The sequence below is a fragment of the Schistocerca piceifrons genome, chromosome 3 (genome assembly GCF_021461385.2).
Source record: "Schistocerca piceifrons isolate TAMUIC-IGC-003096 chromosome 3, iqSchPice1.1, whole genome shotgun sequence".
Lineage (NCBI taxonomy): Eukaryota > Metazoa > Arthropoda > Insecta > Orthoptera > Acrididae > Schistocerca > Schistocerca piceifrons.
This window is the reverse complement of record NC_060140.1, coordinates 397,109,342-397,123,708: the sequence shown is the minus strand read 5'-3', so window position 1 is coordinate 397,123,708 and position 14,367 is coordinate 397,109,342. Positions and strand designations below refer to the sequence as shown.

The 14,367-nt window shown below is 36.9% G+C and overlaps 1 protein-coding gene across 1 annotated transcript in view; it reads left to right on the top strand.

The window, feature by feature from the left end:
• Positions 1 to 1,231: 1,231 nt before the first annotated feature.
• LOC124789587 (arf-GAP with coiled-coil, ANK repeat and PH domain-containing protein 3) overlaps positions 1,232 to 14,367 on the top strand; it is a 137,792-nt gene continuing 124,656 nt past the window's right edge. Inside the window, exon 1 of the mRNA XM_047256996.1 lies at positions 1,232 to 1,450. Coding sequence (XP_047112952.1) covers positions 1,398 to 1,450 — 53 coding nt within the window. The 5' untranslated portion in view covers positions 1,232 to 1,397. The remainder of the gene's footprint in view (positions 1,451 to 14,367) is intronic.

The window sequence follows — 14,367 nt, the reverse complement described above, 5'->3', positions numbered from 1 at the left end:
GTATCACTCACTAATACCTGTACTTTATGTATGTCATCTTTCTATTTTTGGCTATCAGTGGCATTATCTCTGTAATTTCAAGTACATATGGTAGAAAATTCTGATCTGTAGTTTAACTAAACATAATTTCGTCAAGACATTGTCACGTCAAGGCATCGTCACGTAAGAGAGTACTCTCACTGTCTGTCTCGTCATGTCATGTCATGTTACGTCAGTTCGCTTAAACCAGTACCAAAAGATGATAGTGAGGTTATATATAACAACAGTGAAGTTTATTAAGGGCCAAAGCACACTTCATAATCCATGTTTTTCATCAGGTTTGTGTGGTAAAGAGCTGAGAAGTCAAACAACATTTCAAACAAGTGGCATACATTTGTTGGCGAAAATATATACAATCAATCACACCAAACTATGTTTGTAAGGGAATGAAAAGTACTTGTTTATCCATTATGGTTTTACATGTAACCAATAACGTAACAGACAACTGTATTTTCCTCCTTCATTAGAGCTGACTTTTTAACTTAAAACGATACTTAGTGAAAACTGATTTCTCAACTAACGTTTTTACTTATGCTCAGCGTGGGGTCAGCTCTGTTCCGTTACTGTAAAACCTAAATAATGTCGCACTTTTAGATATCTGACCTCACATGTGGAAGAAGATTTATTGGAAAAAATATCCAAATCATCGAGGAACATGTGCAGTTTTCAACGAAAACAAAACACAGTGACAATAATAAAAATTAAAAAGATACAGAAGCATAAAATCCATTGCTGTTGCATGAGTGAGCGCAGCAAAAATTCCAATTTATCAGACGACTACGCCGTTATAACTTTCTTCCCGAGAAACCTTGACGTGACGTGTCGGTTCTTTGACATCCTGTGTTGATGTTGCTATTTGAAAAGCATTGTGGAACATTTTGACGGACGTGAGATGTGAATTGGCCTTTACTCTGACGAAAGGAACGATACATTCTTACACTGATGTAGCATATGGAGGGGCAACGAGATATATGGTATCATTCTTTAATAGGAAACGCTTTTGATCAAATCTCACTAGACGACAGTTGAATTCATGTGCTGTTTCAAACAGAGTCTCTAATGTAGTGTGTCTTGTTAATTTTCAACGCTCGAGTCACGGTCGTACTCGAGTGCTACTTGCAGAGATCACTGGCTACATGTTGGTAATCTTTGGACGGTAAGTTACACGTATTTGTAGAAGGTGTGCCATCTGTGAGCGTGTGCTGTAACTACGTGAAATGACACTTCAAACAAATTTGTTTTGACTTACATGATGATTCATTCACAAGAAAATGAGACACTGTCAGTAATTGTTGGAAGAGTGCGTTCATTGATAGTTTGAAGTTTTGTGTTTGCTTTCTTTGATCGCTGTATTCGACATGGAAGCGATTATTGAAATTGAGGAGTGCTTGCGGGACTCTCCACGTTTTCGGTGAGAAAAACTACCTGACATTTGAGTTCTTTTCGACGCTTATATATTCTTTATCAGCAACCTCACATTTTCATATCAGCAGTATACTGATAACATTGATTAGCGAACCATAATGCCTCAGTCGCTGCAGCGGACAGTTGACATTTTGCATTTGTTCATTCGCTATCTCATATTTGCGCAAAGTGACACTTTATTGTATCGTCGTTATTGAGACATGAGGAGGAAAATAAGAACAAATCGATGGACTATTTTCACAGAGTTTGTAATTTTCAAAACATTTTAACGTTATTTATTTGTGTATCCCACACTGTTTACTGTTTTCTCTGTAGCGATGCGATTTTACAGCCCGATCAGTTTTCGTGTAGGTGGCGTTTTTAGTGGTATTACTTCCCAGCGATATGTTATTCTCAAACGTGTGTTGTAAAATACGAACAATAACATATTCATTGTGAATTGAACAAAAATAATTTACCCCCAGCCCCCATGTGAATTCGTTTTGAACAACCTACCTTATAACGCTGTGGGTGAGTAGATACAGTTCAGAGTTGAAAAAGTTCCAGTTGAGTTACCCAGTTGTAAAGAAACAACGTTGTTTAACATTTCCCCCTATCATTCGTCGATCAACCGTTGGAGCACACACTGAAAGTCTTCTTAGGTATTGACCGGACATTTAATATACCAATAAAGGTACCAAAATATCAAGCGCCCCGAAAACGTTATCGCAGCTTGTGCAGCCAAGAATCTTTCGTAATCTGCCAGCGTCACAGGGAGAAACAGGGAGTAGTTTCAGTCCTCCATGTTGAACGAAATATGAGTGTTATTTTGTCTTCGTTTTGTTGATGGGGTAACAGTCAGAACGAATATGCATTATGGAGAATCATGACTGAATCATCTGTCTTCTTAATATATGCATGTCACCTAGTCTTAGCATACCTTTCACGGTGAATAATATGATAAAACAAATTGATAGGCATCAATATAATATGTTTATACTTCTTTCATCTTTCTCTTTTTATTAATTTCGATAATGCGAAGGTTATCTATAGACTAGAGGAGACAATTGCAGTTTCTAATCAGTATATTGTATTGTCCCACAATATCACAGTTTCAATCTTTTTTCCCTAAGGAGCACCATGTTAACGAAAGAGTTAAGAATCTTCGGCTTCTATAATTATGTGAAGTTGTATATATAGTGTGCCCAATTAATATCAGACCAATAATGTGAAACAGTTGACTAATGAAAGCTGAATAACAGAGGGAGAGAATATCAAAAACATATAGACGAGTTACTTACAAAAACACATGACAAATTACTTAACACACAAAAACAACATGAACACTCTGTTGAGTTACCAAATGGTGAAGTGAAAACTTGTTGTGGAACCAATAGCCACACCTACCCGCCGCTGCCAGTGCTTGACTCAAGGCTTGCCGAAGGAGGCACGCCTTTAAAAGAATGTTTAAAAATGTGATTTCAAACATATAGGCTTATAGGTGTAAGATTTATATTTAAAAAAAAGTCTTATTTGCCAGTCATAAAACTCTTGAACCCCAGACATTTTAGCAACCCTGGACAGGACTGTCCAGGTTAATCCTGGATGTATAGGAAGCCTACCTTCAGTGATTGCTGAGATTGTTTGTTTGTAGAGACCATGGCTAATTTCATATGTTTGGAGAGACCATGGCTAATGTCATATGTCTGGAGAGACCATGGCTAATTTCGTATGCACTTTCTGTCCAATATTATTTTATGCACAGTTCCTAATGACTTTTTTGTCATTGAGTTGTTAAACCCTAATATCCTGTTCTAAGGGACTGACAAATATGGTTTTCAGTTTTTATCTGTTTCACTAACTTTGGACCAGCTGTTTGTGAAAATCTCTGTTGAACAGCAGTTGTTTCCTTGCAGTAGTGCTTGACTGGAAATATTCATCCATATTCTTGAAAAATAAAATGTGTTCCTTCTCCAGCCTTTACATCGTCATCAGTGTGACTTTTAGTTAACTGTTTATCTAGCTGGCTGCCGTAATAAGATTTTTATGTTCAGTTTGTATTTACTTTCTTGCTGAATTTGTTGTAGTTCCATGTAGTTGCATGAAAGTACGCTGAGTCCATGAAGGTATGAAGGTTGTTTCAAAAGTTTCGCATGATAGAACTGAAGAAAAAAAAACTTGTTTTACAAAACACCTTCATGAGCCTTCAATATACCCTCCATTCTTGTTTATGACAGTTTACTGATTACTTCTTTATTCCTGACAGGACACCTTCATTCTAGAGCTGGCTAATTACTTGGGTCATCTCACTGGAAGCTTCATCAGTTGGATCAAAACCTTATCCATGGAGTTGTTCCTTCGATTTGGAAAACAAATCAGAGCTGGTGGGCTCATATCAGGACTGTATGGTGTGGTGATGGGGGAGTGGGAGTATTTACCATCCATATTTGTCAAGAACTTATCTCACTGGTAGAGCACTATACGGTCTTGAATTATCATGCAAAATGAGGACACCAGCTGGAAGCATTTCAGGTCTTCTTTGACAAAGCAGAAACAGACATCCCCTGGGGCACCCTATTTGTAGCTATGACTACATTTATGTCATACCCAGAGATCATCATCAGTTTCATCTTTTTTTGGTGGAGGCATAATTTTCCAGGAGTAGAGAGTCTGAACTTTTCCATTGTGTTGACGGAGATTGAAACTTCAGTTTGGGCTCAAAATCTTGTATTCGGGTTTCATCAAGCACAACAGTCCTTTTCAAAAAATGCTCTCCTTCTATTAGATAAAGTTGAAGCAATTCTTCTGCAACCTACTTTCTACTCATCACTCGAATCCTGTGGAACCCATCTGGCAGCAGCTTTTCGTATCTTTAACTTTCCAGTTATGATTCTGCAAACCGAAGTGACAGACAATATGTCCTCATATGCAAGTTCCTCACATGTCTTTTGTTGATCTTCTCTCAAAATATCACTAACAGTAACTTCTGAGGTGTAGTCTGTTGTGGTCGACTGAAGTGTCCGATCCCACCAGTCGGCTTTGACCCGTGACGTAAGGCTGTTGTGGTGTGTAACGTCACGACAGTGCGGAATTTAGTTTGTGAGAGTGGCAGTGTTTTTAGGTGTCGTTTTGATGCGATCGGTGGTGCTCTCTGGTGGTGTGTTAGGTGATATTTTTGGTTTAGTTTGCGAGTGTAGTGTCGTGTGTGAATTTTGGTAAATTACTTTTTTTATGTCTTTGGTAGGTATGGATATGACTGACAGGGTCAACAGTTTTCGGTTGTCGGCTATGATGGGGAACAGTGCGTTGTCTCTAATAAAATTTCTTCTCACTATTCGGATTTTTGGATGAAGTTGTGAAGTGTTCAGTATGTAGTGAAGAAATGAGGCTTACTTAAAGTTCCGGTGTCTCGGACCATGGATGGCTGTATGTGGAGATGTCGTAAGGATAACAGGTCAAGGGAAGTGTTCGATCCCAGTGTGTGGCTGTGAATGTTGGTATTGGTATCAGGAGATGTTTTTGAGCTGTAGCCTGTAGGTCAAGGGAAGTGTTAGGTCCTAATTTATGGGATCGGGAGCTGCTGTTGAGCTATATAGGTCAAGGGAAGTGTTCGATCCCAATTTATGAGATCAGGAGCTGCTGTTGAGCTATATAGGTCAAGGGAAGTGTCAGATTCCAGATAATATGTGTTTAGGCTATTTCCCGCACTTGTCCCGTTAGTGTCATTAGGCTTTTTGTGGAACGTGTGTGTTTGTTTTTCGATGTATTTTTGTCCTCATAATGTGTACGTAACGACTTTATATGCGCCATATTGGAATCGTGGTTTATGGTCATTTCCGCCATATTTGTGACGTCATGGGTCAAAGCAGACGGAAGGGATCGGACGCTTCCATATTTCCGTCTGTTGCAGTTGATGGGCTTCCACTTCTTGGGTTGTCTTCAGTGCTTAACCGACCTCCATGGAAACAGACGACCATGATGCTGTGCTACACCCACCACACTGTTCCCACACACCCATCACAAACATAATGCCTAAAGTCTCACTCACAATTTACATGAATTTAAACTTGATCACATCACTATAACAGTTGCATGTGGGCAGTGTATGGGACTTTCGAAATGGCCCTTGTATTACTTGCAAAGTCTGTATCAGAAGTTTGTAACCATGGAGAGTTGGAGAAATTTGTATATGTGCTAAACGGTGACCAAGTTTCTGTAACTCTGATTTTGTTATGTATATTTTTTCCTTGTACCATGAGTAGTTCGCAAGACTTATCACTGCTTTGAGAACTTTGATACAGCACTTTTATGGGTTGCTAACTCTCACTGCTGTTTGTCATACGTATGCAGTATGTGTGACAGCAGTACCTGTGTTAAGACCCAAGAATAGTTCCGCTACGACGGAATAGATTTGGACAATTAAACCAGTGGATTCAAATTCCTCTATATGGATTTGTCAGATGATATTTGTAACATTTTTTAGATGATAGTGTTCCTGAACATTTTTCACTTGTGCCAAAGAAGGATTTCTAATAACTGATGGACTGGCACCATATTTCCAGAACATACACTAAAAAATGCACGTTCATCATCTTACAACCTCAGTTCTGATGAAACTACCAGTGTTAAAGATAGAAAATAATTACAAGCAACCATTATGTTTTGGTCACATTTGGTGTTACGTAACAATGGGTCACTGAAGAAGTTAAATTATTGGCAAAGCAAGTGGTGAAACATATGTGAAGCACTTTCTGAAGCCAACTTGTCCCTAGATAAATGCCTCATGTGAGGATCAGCAGACCTAATGTCAATAAAAAAGTGTTTAGGCTTTTAAGATAGTTAAGTAGACCCAAGGCAGACAATTTATAAACTCCAGAACTTGCAATATTCGAATGATGTGTAATGCCTATGTAAAGGCCATGGAGTGTTCAGGTGAAGAAGCATCTGAAGTTCTCATCAGTATTTACCATTGTTTCAGTGGTTAGCCTGTTTGCTGGGAAGAATTTGAAGGAATTCAGTCTGAGTTTTACATTCCACACCACAAGTTTTTGCGGTATACAACCATAAGGTGGAGTACTGTAGCACCTTCTGCCAACAGGATTTCCTAACAATAGGATAGTATTTGGTTTTACTTCCTTAAGTATGCACATCTGAAAAATAATTCTGCTACTGTTCAGTCCATGTTCAGTCCAAATCTTACAAAGCCATTGTGAATGCTTTAAGGGGAGTTGGAATGCCCTATCTCGCCAATGTTAAATTTGCTAACTTTGTGTACCTTTTTCTTTGGAACTATTATCTTCAGAACTTTGAAATTCTGGCAGAGGTTTTCAGCATATATTGTGAGCCCACTGAACTAGAACCAATGTTTTCTTTTTGTTGGTATAGTATTTATGAATTTTTTACCATTAAGCCATTTTTTATTGGAAAAAGTATAACATAAACTTCCCTAGTTCAGAGAATAAGCCAGTTCTTGTCATGATTCTAGTTCAGTGGCCTCTTTGAACTGTTTTGCAGCATTTCTGAAAATTTGAATGTTGTTGGTTGAGTGGTTTATGAGATAAAGGTACATGTAACACTAAAAATGTCAAATGCCAGAAAATGCGATTAAAGTAATTTATTATGAAAATTCACAAATACCTTTTATTCTATTATCAAAAGTGTCCAGCAGAGTAATCAGGGTCATCTTCTAGTTCTTCTTCTTCACCTAGAAGCTTTCTTCTCCTTGCTGCCCTTGCTTTTTTTGTATTAAATTCAGCTGCATACTGAGCCTTCCTTACTCGCACGCTGTCCAGAAGCTGAAGACCTCTGATGGTGTTGATACCAGGAGCAATGCCGAGCCTTGCCATGACCTTTAGCCTACCCATATGACCATCATTGAATGAAATAACAGCATCACTGACTCCCCATTTCAATGTTTTTATCCCAACAAATACATTCTTAGGTACACGAGTCCAAATGAGGTTGTTGAACGACTCGTTTTGATTCTGGGTACAACCATGAAGACATTTTCGCAGAAGATCAGGATGCCCCAAGTCTCTATATATTGGTTTAATTACTTCCATAACAGCCAATGGAATATAATTTTTATGGTGATAAGGATCCCCAGTAGCTTGAGATTTTCTATAATTGCACCATGACTGAGGACCATCTGGACAAGCAAAATGTTGAGGATTATCATCAGTTGATGATCGATGTAAATATGTGGCCCATACAGCTTGTCTCATTTCCTGCAAATTATTTGCATTATTTCTTATTGCCATACCATAGTATTGTTGTAATTCATTTATAATTTTATCTGACAGGCGACCTCTAATGGTTTTACCATCTGACAAAATTTTGTCCTTCAGATTCTGTTTCAGTTTCCTTAGACGAGTGCCCATTCGTTTCTGAACATGACCGACACATTCTAGTTTAGTTATTGTCTTATTGACATATGGCATGGATTCTGTAACACTTTTGTATGCCTTGGAGTCCCCATCTCCAAGGAATTTTGTGTAAAATACTCCCCGTTCTTTTTCTGATCTGCTAAACATTTTCACAGCAGCGGCAGCCTCCATGCCTCCACTCGTACCTTCATAATTCTTGCTACATATGTGAGCTGCTTCTATCTTACCAGATGCACAATGGTAACAATGTTTAGTGAGCACTTCATAGTCCAAAACTTTACCGCTGTCCACACTAGTAACAGTAGCAACAGCATTTTTGGATGTGTGACCCCTTTTCTGCCAGGTTCCATCAAAAGCAACAGGGATATCTGGGTTTCCTTCATTTATATATTTTGCTTCACTGGCAGCAGCTTTCATTGATAAATCTGCTACAGACTGAACAGCATCTCCTATCACTTCAGTGTAATTGTCAATTTTAGCAGGTGGAGGTGGAAGATTCATTATGGCACAAAATGTTTGAGCAGCAGTATGTCCTTTACCAATTGCTCTCATTGCATACATTAGCCTGATATTACTCTCAAACAAATTGCTACTGCATGTTTTAGAGCTCCAAAAACAGGTCTCATTTTCACAACTGGCACAAACTATAGCAATTTTGCAGGAAAGTCCTATAGATTTTGTTATGTTCATATCAAAAGAACCTCCACAAAGATTACAACACAAACATTTCTTCATAAACTCAGTAAAAACAGGAAAGTCGACTAAAACATATTGTTCATTAGAAGCTTCATCTGTAATTTCACTTGCACAGTTTGATAACTTCTTTTTTGATGCACTGGTGGGCGTGTCTCCTTCACACATCTCAGCTGTACAAACGTCAGAACTTTCACCAGCATCAACAGGTGCTGAAGCAGAATCACTTGAACAAACGTTATTTGTAAATCTATTACCGCGAAACTTTCGCTTTTTAAATAATGATGCACTCCTAGGCATCGTAGAAACTACGCACTCACCACTGAAAGTCAAAACAAGACAGATAACAAACTCCAAATGAGCGACAAACTAAACTCGAGGCTCAAAACAAACACTCACAGATCAAAAACTGAACAATAAACACAGCTAGTCGTAAAAACAATGGTACCTATGGAAGGATCAAAGATTCTACAACTGAAGAGTGAAATCCACAGCCTTCTATATGTAATGTTTTCGGAAATGCGAAGATTTAAATGTGTACAAATCACAAGATGGGTAACTTTGCTGGGCGCACATGTAATTTTGAAAAATTAAATAAAAATACTTCCAATTGGAATTTCTTAACAAATTTTGCACCATTTTAAGCAGAAAATTTCAAATTAAGTTATAAGGTTAAAAACTGAAAATGTGAATTTTTTCCATTTTCCGGCATTCCAACTCCCCTTAAAAAATCTTTACCGAAGGCAGAACTTCATTCCCTAAGTTCTTTTGTGGAACTATTCAGTAATTTCACACATTTTCAAAGCCAAATACATTTGATTTCCAAGTTCCATACAGAAATAGAAAACATACTTCAAATCTTTTTGGCTCGTGTTTTGATGGTTTCTACTTTGTGCAAAATTCAGAGCATTTGTGATGTTCTTCATAACAAACTCTTTGCATTGGGACAATCTGCTTCCTCTTCAATGACAAGTTGTTGTGGACAAGTAACCAAAGAGTTTAGCAAACTGGAAGAATGTGACAAGTTGTGATTTCTAAAGAAGCCAAAAAGCATTATGTAGTAGCTTGCAAACATTATAAAGACATGATTTATCAAGTACGTCACTGAAAAGTTTTAAGTTTTTAGTCAACAAACAAAGAATAAAGAGGGGAAGCTGGAGTGACATGTTAAAGGTTTTAACAATGCTGCCTTTTGATGTCTAGCAAGTTTACTAATTAGATGACTGAAAGGTTGTACAGTTTGAAAAATATGGCCCAGCTTTAGATCACAATGGTATTGACAGTTACGTATCTCCAAAACACTCATCGCACAGAGTTAAAATATCCAAATGTTAAAACTTGTTAAGGCTTCTCTTATATTATCCCTTGAAAGTGTGGACACAGGGAGAAGATATTCCATTTTGAGGCACACATTGGTAGAAGACGAGGCAGCGATGCCCAAACGATTTTTAAAAAGTGCTTTGACTATGAGATATTATTTGGCACAATACCCTCATTTTCTTTCTCTGCACATACTCACAAATTGTTAGGTTCACAAAAATCTTGAGGAAAAATGTCCAGCATGATTACTTCATTTTTTGCTAATATTTCTTAGAAACAGTAGGCCTAATCCAAAAATATTTTGTTGATGTTTTTCCAGTACTGAGCTGTGGAATGTCATTAGGTAGTTATGAAAATGTGCTGTAGATTTTGTTAGTGAATTAAGATTACCAGTATTGAATTACCAATGTACCTACATATTTTAATAAATATGTATGAAAAAAATGCCATATCCCATCCAGAAGCATAATATAAAAATATATTATCATTTTACCTGTGTTTTTGGTAGATGATTATCAGAAATGAAAACACTTCATTTGTGCCACTCCTGTTTGTTTAAAAATTTTGTCACATTTTAATCACCTTTTTCAAATACTTTGTCAACATTCTCACCTGCTTCGTGTGCCACAATGGCTCGTCAACCTGTTCACAGGATTGAGTTTCCCATCCTGATGTCATAGTATTAGTAATGGTAATAAGTAGATGATGATGTGAACTTTCTCTAATTTTTTGTTGGTACCACATCGGGCAAGTAATTGCTTTTTGTCAAATACGTCAGATGGGTCAGCTGAACCCACAGTACTGGGTGTCTGCTTCACCCTGTGGCATAAGTTAATGGTGTTGTGGTTGTGTGACGTAATAGACCCACTAATTGGAAGATAACAGAACACTAACAATTTTTTATTTATGTTTTTATTTTTCAATAGGAAGATCCAGCCCTATCATATAACTATGAGAAATAATATAACCTAATTGGTTTAACTGAAGCCTTTGATGCCATTTTGCCAACTCACAGTGAAATTGGACCTGTGACTATGTTGCAGACAAGACTATGTCCACACTCTTCATTTGAACCAACACCATACCTTGTCACAATACATTCTTTAGCTTTTCCAACTCTCAACAAAACTATCGTATGACATTCTAATGTAAATCTTAGGCTGCACTTCATATCAATCTGTTACTAGGGCCTTCATTAACTGCATTATGCTCATTTCTGGAATCCATGAGCCATACAAGCAATTTAGGGATGGAAAGAGTTGTAGAAATGGAAGTGGAATCCAATCTGAAACAAACAAAAGAATAACACAGGATTTGTCTGCTTTGAAGAAAAACCTTTTATGTGCAAAACTATAGAGTTCTGATACTGATCTGTAAGAACACCCAACAGGCATCCTACACAGATGTCAGTGCTTCCACTGTAAAATGCATTGCAGTTCCATTCCATAAAATAGCTATTTACTTTTAATTAAATTCAGTCAGTGACCACAAATACAAGGTGTCAAAGATAGGAATTTTAGATCTCATTGATATTGTGCTAAGAAATGTTATGTTCTGTGCTTCCAGACTATTCTTGTTGTTATCAATCTCCCATTATTCTAATAATAATAAAAAAATAAAAAAAAAACACCCTTCCCATCTATCGACTAACAATTAACTTTGTTGATGTTTCATTCATTTGGGTGGATATAGCTGTAGTCAGCATTCATTCCATCGGTTACTGAAGACAATTTGTAAATTATGCCAGGAGTGCACATTTCTCTCTCTCAAGTGGAGATTACTTTCAGCATACACCTTGTAACCACTCCAGTATTAAGGACAAGTAATTTTGTAAACTCAATTTTCAAGCATGCATAATTACTTCTCACACTGTTCTTAATTTTTCCAGAGCTTTTGTTGATGACAGAAATCACAGATTAATGTGCACTGAATGTTCGTGTGATATTAGTCAGTGTTTGGCAAGGGTGCTCAGTTGTTATCAATAGTGTATGCAAATGCATATTCATATAGTTTACTTTTATTTATTCTTTTGTATAAGTGTTTTTTTTCCATTTTGAACAAATCTGATGATGGGAGTAAACCAAAACTAGTTGTATTGTGAATTACATAATAATGTGCAATAAAGGTGGATAGTTACACAAAAAATGCTGAATATTATCACGGATTCATGTATAGCCTTTATGTCATCAATTAATAAACACTACTAAATGTTGGTGTGTTGATGCAGAGTGCCAATGAAGGAGTGAAATCACATTTTGCATCTGCAACACTGTCCAAATTTTAAATGAAAATGCTTAAACATTGCATGCATCTGAACTTTATCTGTTAATGTGAATCCTGTGACATCCTTCAGTCAAGATTAAACAGCCATCATGAGAGTGTCACGTACCAACAGTTGTATTAGTTGACAACTTTCCTACTGTTTCAATTAAATTTACCAGAAATTTGCCTTCATATCTGTTATCACAGTGGCTTTTTCACTTTCTCTGTGCTTTTCTATTCTGTGTAATACTTCATGCGTATCCTCTTTAGAGTCCGTGTAAGTGTTCCTTACTCTCCCTTTATCACCAGAGGGTCTACAGATCATGAAAGTAATGAAAATAAACAAGTGGTCATGACAGTAATGCAAAAGTAATGAAATGGAGTGGGTGGTTGTGAATTTTTGTCTGTCAGTCAGACTTGGCTTTATAAGGGAGTAGCGAGTTAGAGCTACCCCCAAAAATGTTGTATCTAGCAGCCCATTTAATACAAAATTATATATAAAGGTTCACCAGAACTCAAAAGTCTTTATGTGCAGGAGACTAAAGTGTCCATCTGTGCAAGCCATGTTACCAAAAGCTCTGTTGCTGTGGTTTTAAACCTTGAGAGGCAATTGAGAAATTTGGAGGTGTGACTCCATTGACTTACATGTGATACAAACCTAGTAGAAATAATGTATAAATTGTATGTCAACCCTTTACAGTGCTGCCATCTCATGTGTTGCTAGAATATTATCAGTTAGAACAGCTGTTTCTCTAATTCGGTTCCCTCTCACTTCTGTTTAAATCTATTTAGTCCACATCTTTCTTTGGAAACACATTTCCTTAAAGGTTTTTAATAATAAGTATAAACTATTGTGATTTTAATCCCATTTTAAAGATGTTAAGGCTTTTCAGAGTAAAATCGATTTCTTGCTAACCAAAACATTTCCTATTCCATGTTGGTACTACTCGCAGGCTATAACTTGGCACCTGTTGAACATTTTGCGTAAATGTGACTTTGACATTAGTGCCGGTGGCATTTCATGTGTAAAAACACATCCAGTGTTGGTTCATTCATTAGTTTCAAGGCAACAAAACAACTTGTCTTTTGCTGCTGTTGTAGTAGTAGTAGTAGTAGTAGTAGTAGTTCCAGCACAGTCACAAGTTTCTTCTGAACAGAATTTGAATGGCAGTAACAAATTACAATCACTTGCTCCTCCTACAACCTCTGAAACTTCAGTTGAAAAGAGTTCCAAACCAAACTCATTGAAACATTTATTTAGTTATTTGTGAGATGATAAAATCTGACATTATGTGGGCTATGAACAAAGTCGTATCTCAGCCACCAGTAAGAAGTTCTGGAAACACAATAGACATATTCCACATTATGTTTCTTGAGAACATAATTCCCAAAAAATACAGTTACTTGGCCCTCATTTCTAGAATCTCCTAGCTAAGAAAGTCAGGGAAGTGGAATTCTTTCACGTGTTGTATAATGAGAGTCCGAACAAAGTTGTCCTAAAGGATAGATGGATCTGTGGTTTGTTTCTGGAATGAACAAAATCAGTCTATATCTACAAGATACTAAACATATTTGTTTTTTAGTTTTGCCACATCTTCTGAGTCACAGTCAATTTCCTGGGGGGTATGAATATTTTGAATATGTCACCTGAGACTATAATTCAAATTTTAGTGGCTGGGCCAAATGTGAAGTTGAAAATGTTGCACAATTTGTAAGCATTTCTAATCATAGAAGAATATAATCAATTACAAATCTATCATTGTAGCACTTGCTTCATTTCATGTAATTGATGGAGCCTTAAAAACTGCTCATAATAAAAGTGGTTGGAATGTTGATGAGTTTCTTAGGATGATCTGGTAGTTTATGAAGGATTTTCCTTAGAGGAGGGCAGCCTTCTCAAATACCACTGAATTTTCCAAGTTTAATGTCATATTTTGTTCTGTAGAATGGGTTGGAAATATTGAAGTCATGAAGAAAGCACTTGAACTTATTCCACATTTGAAGAAGTCTGTTGCTGAAGTACGTAAAAGACCAACTGAAAAAAGAAACTTTGAAAAAAATTAAACATCACTTAGGAAGTAAATTCCTTTGGGCAAGACTTGAATTTCTTGTATCATTATCAGTTGACCTCGAGGTGTTTTAACTAAGTATCAGCCAAATGACTCCCTCTTCCTCTTGTTGTACAAAGATTTGTTCTGTTTGATATATAGCATTGCTTCTCAGTTCAGAAAGAAAACTGTTATGGAAGTGGTGACAAATTCTA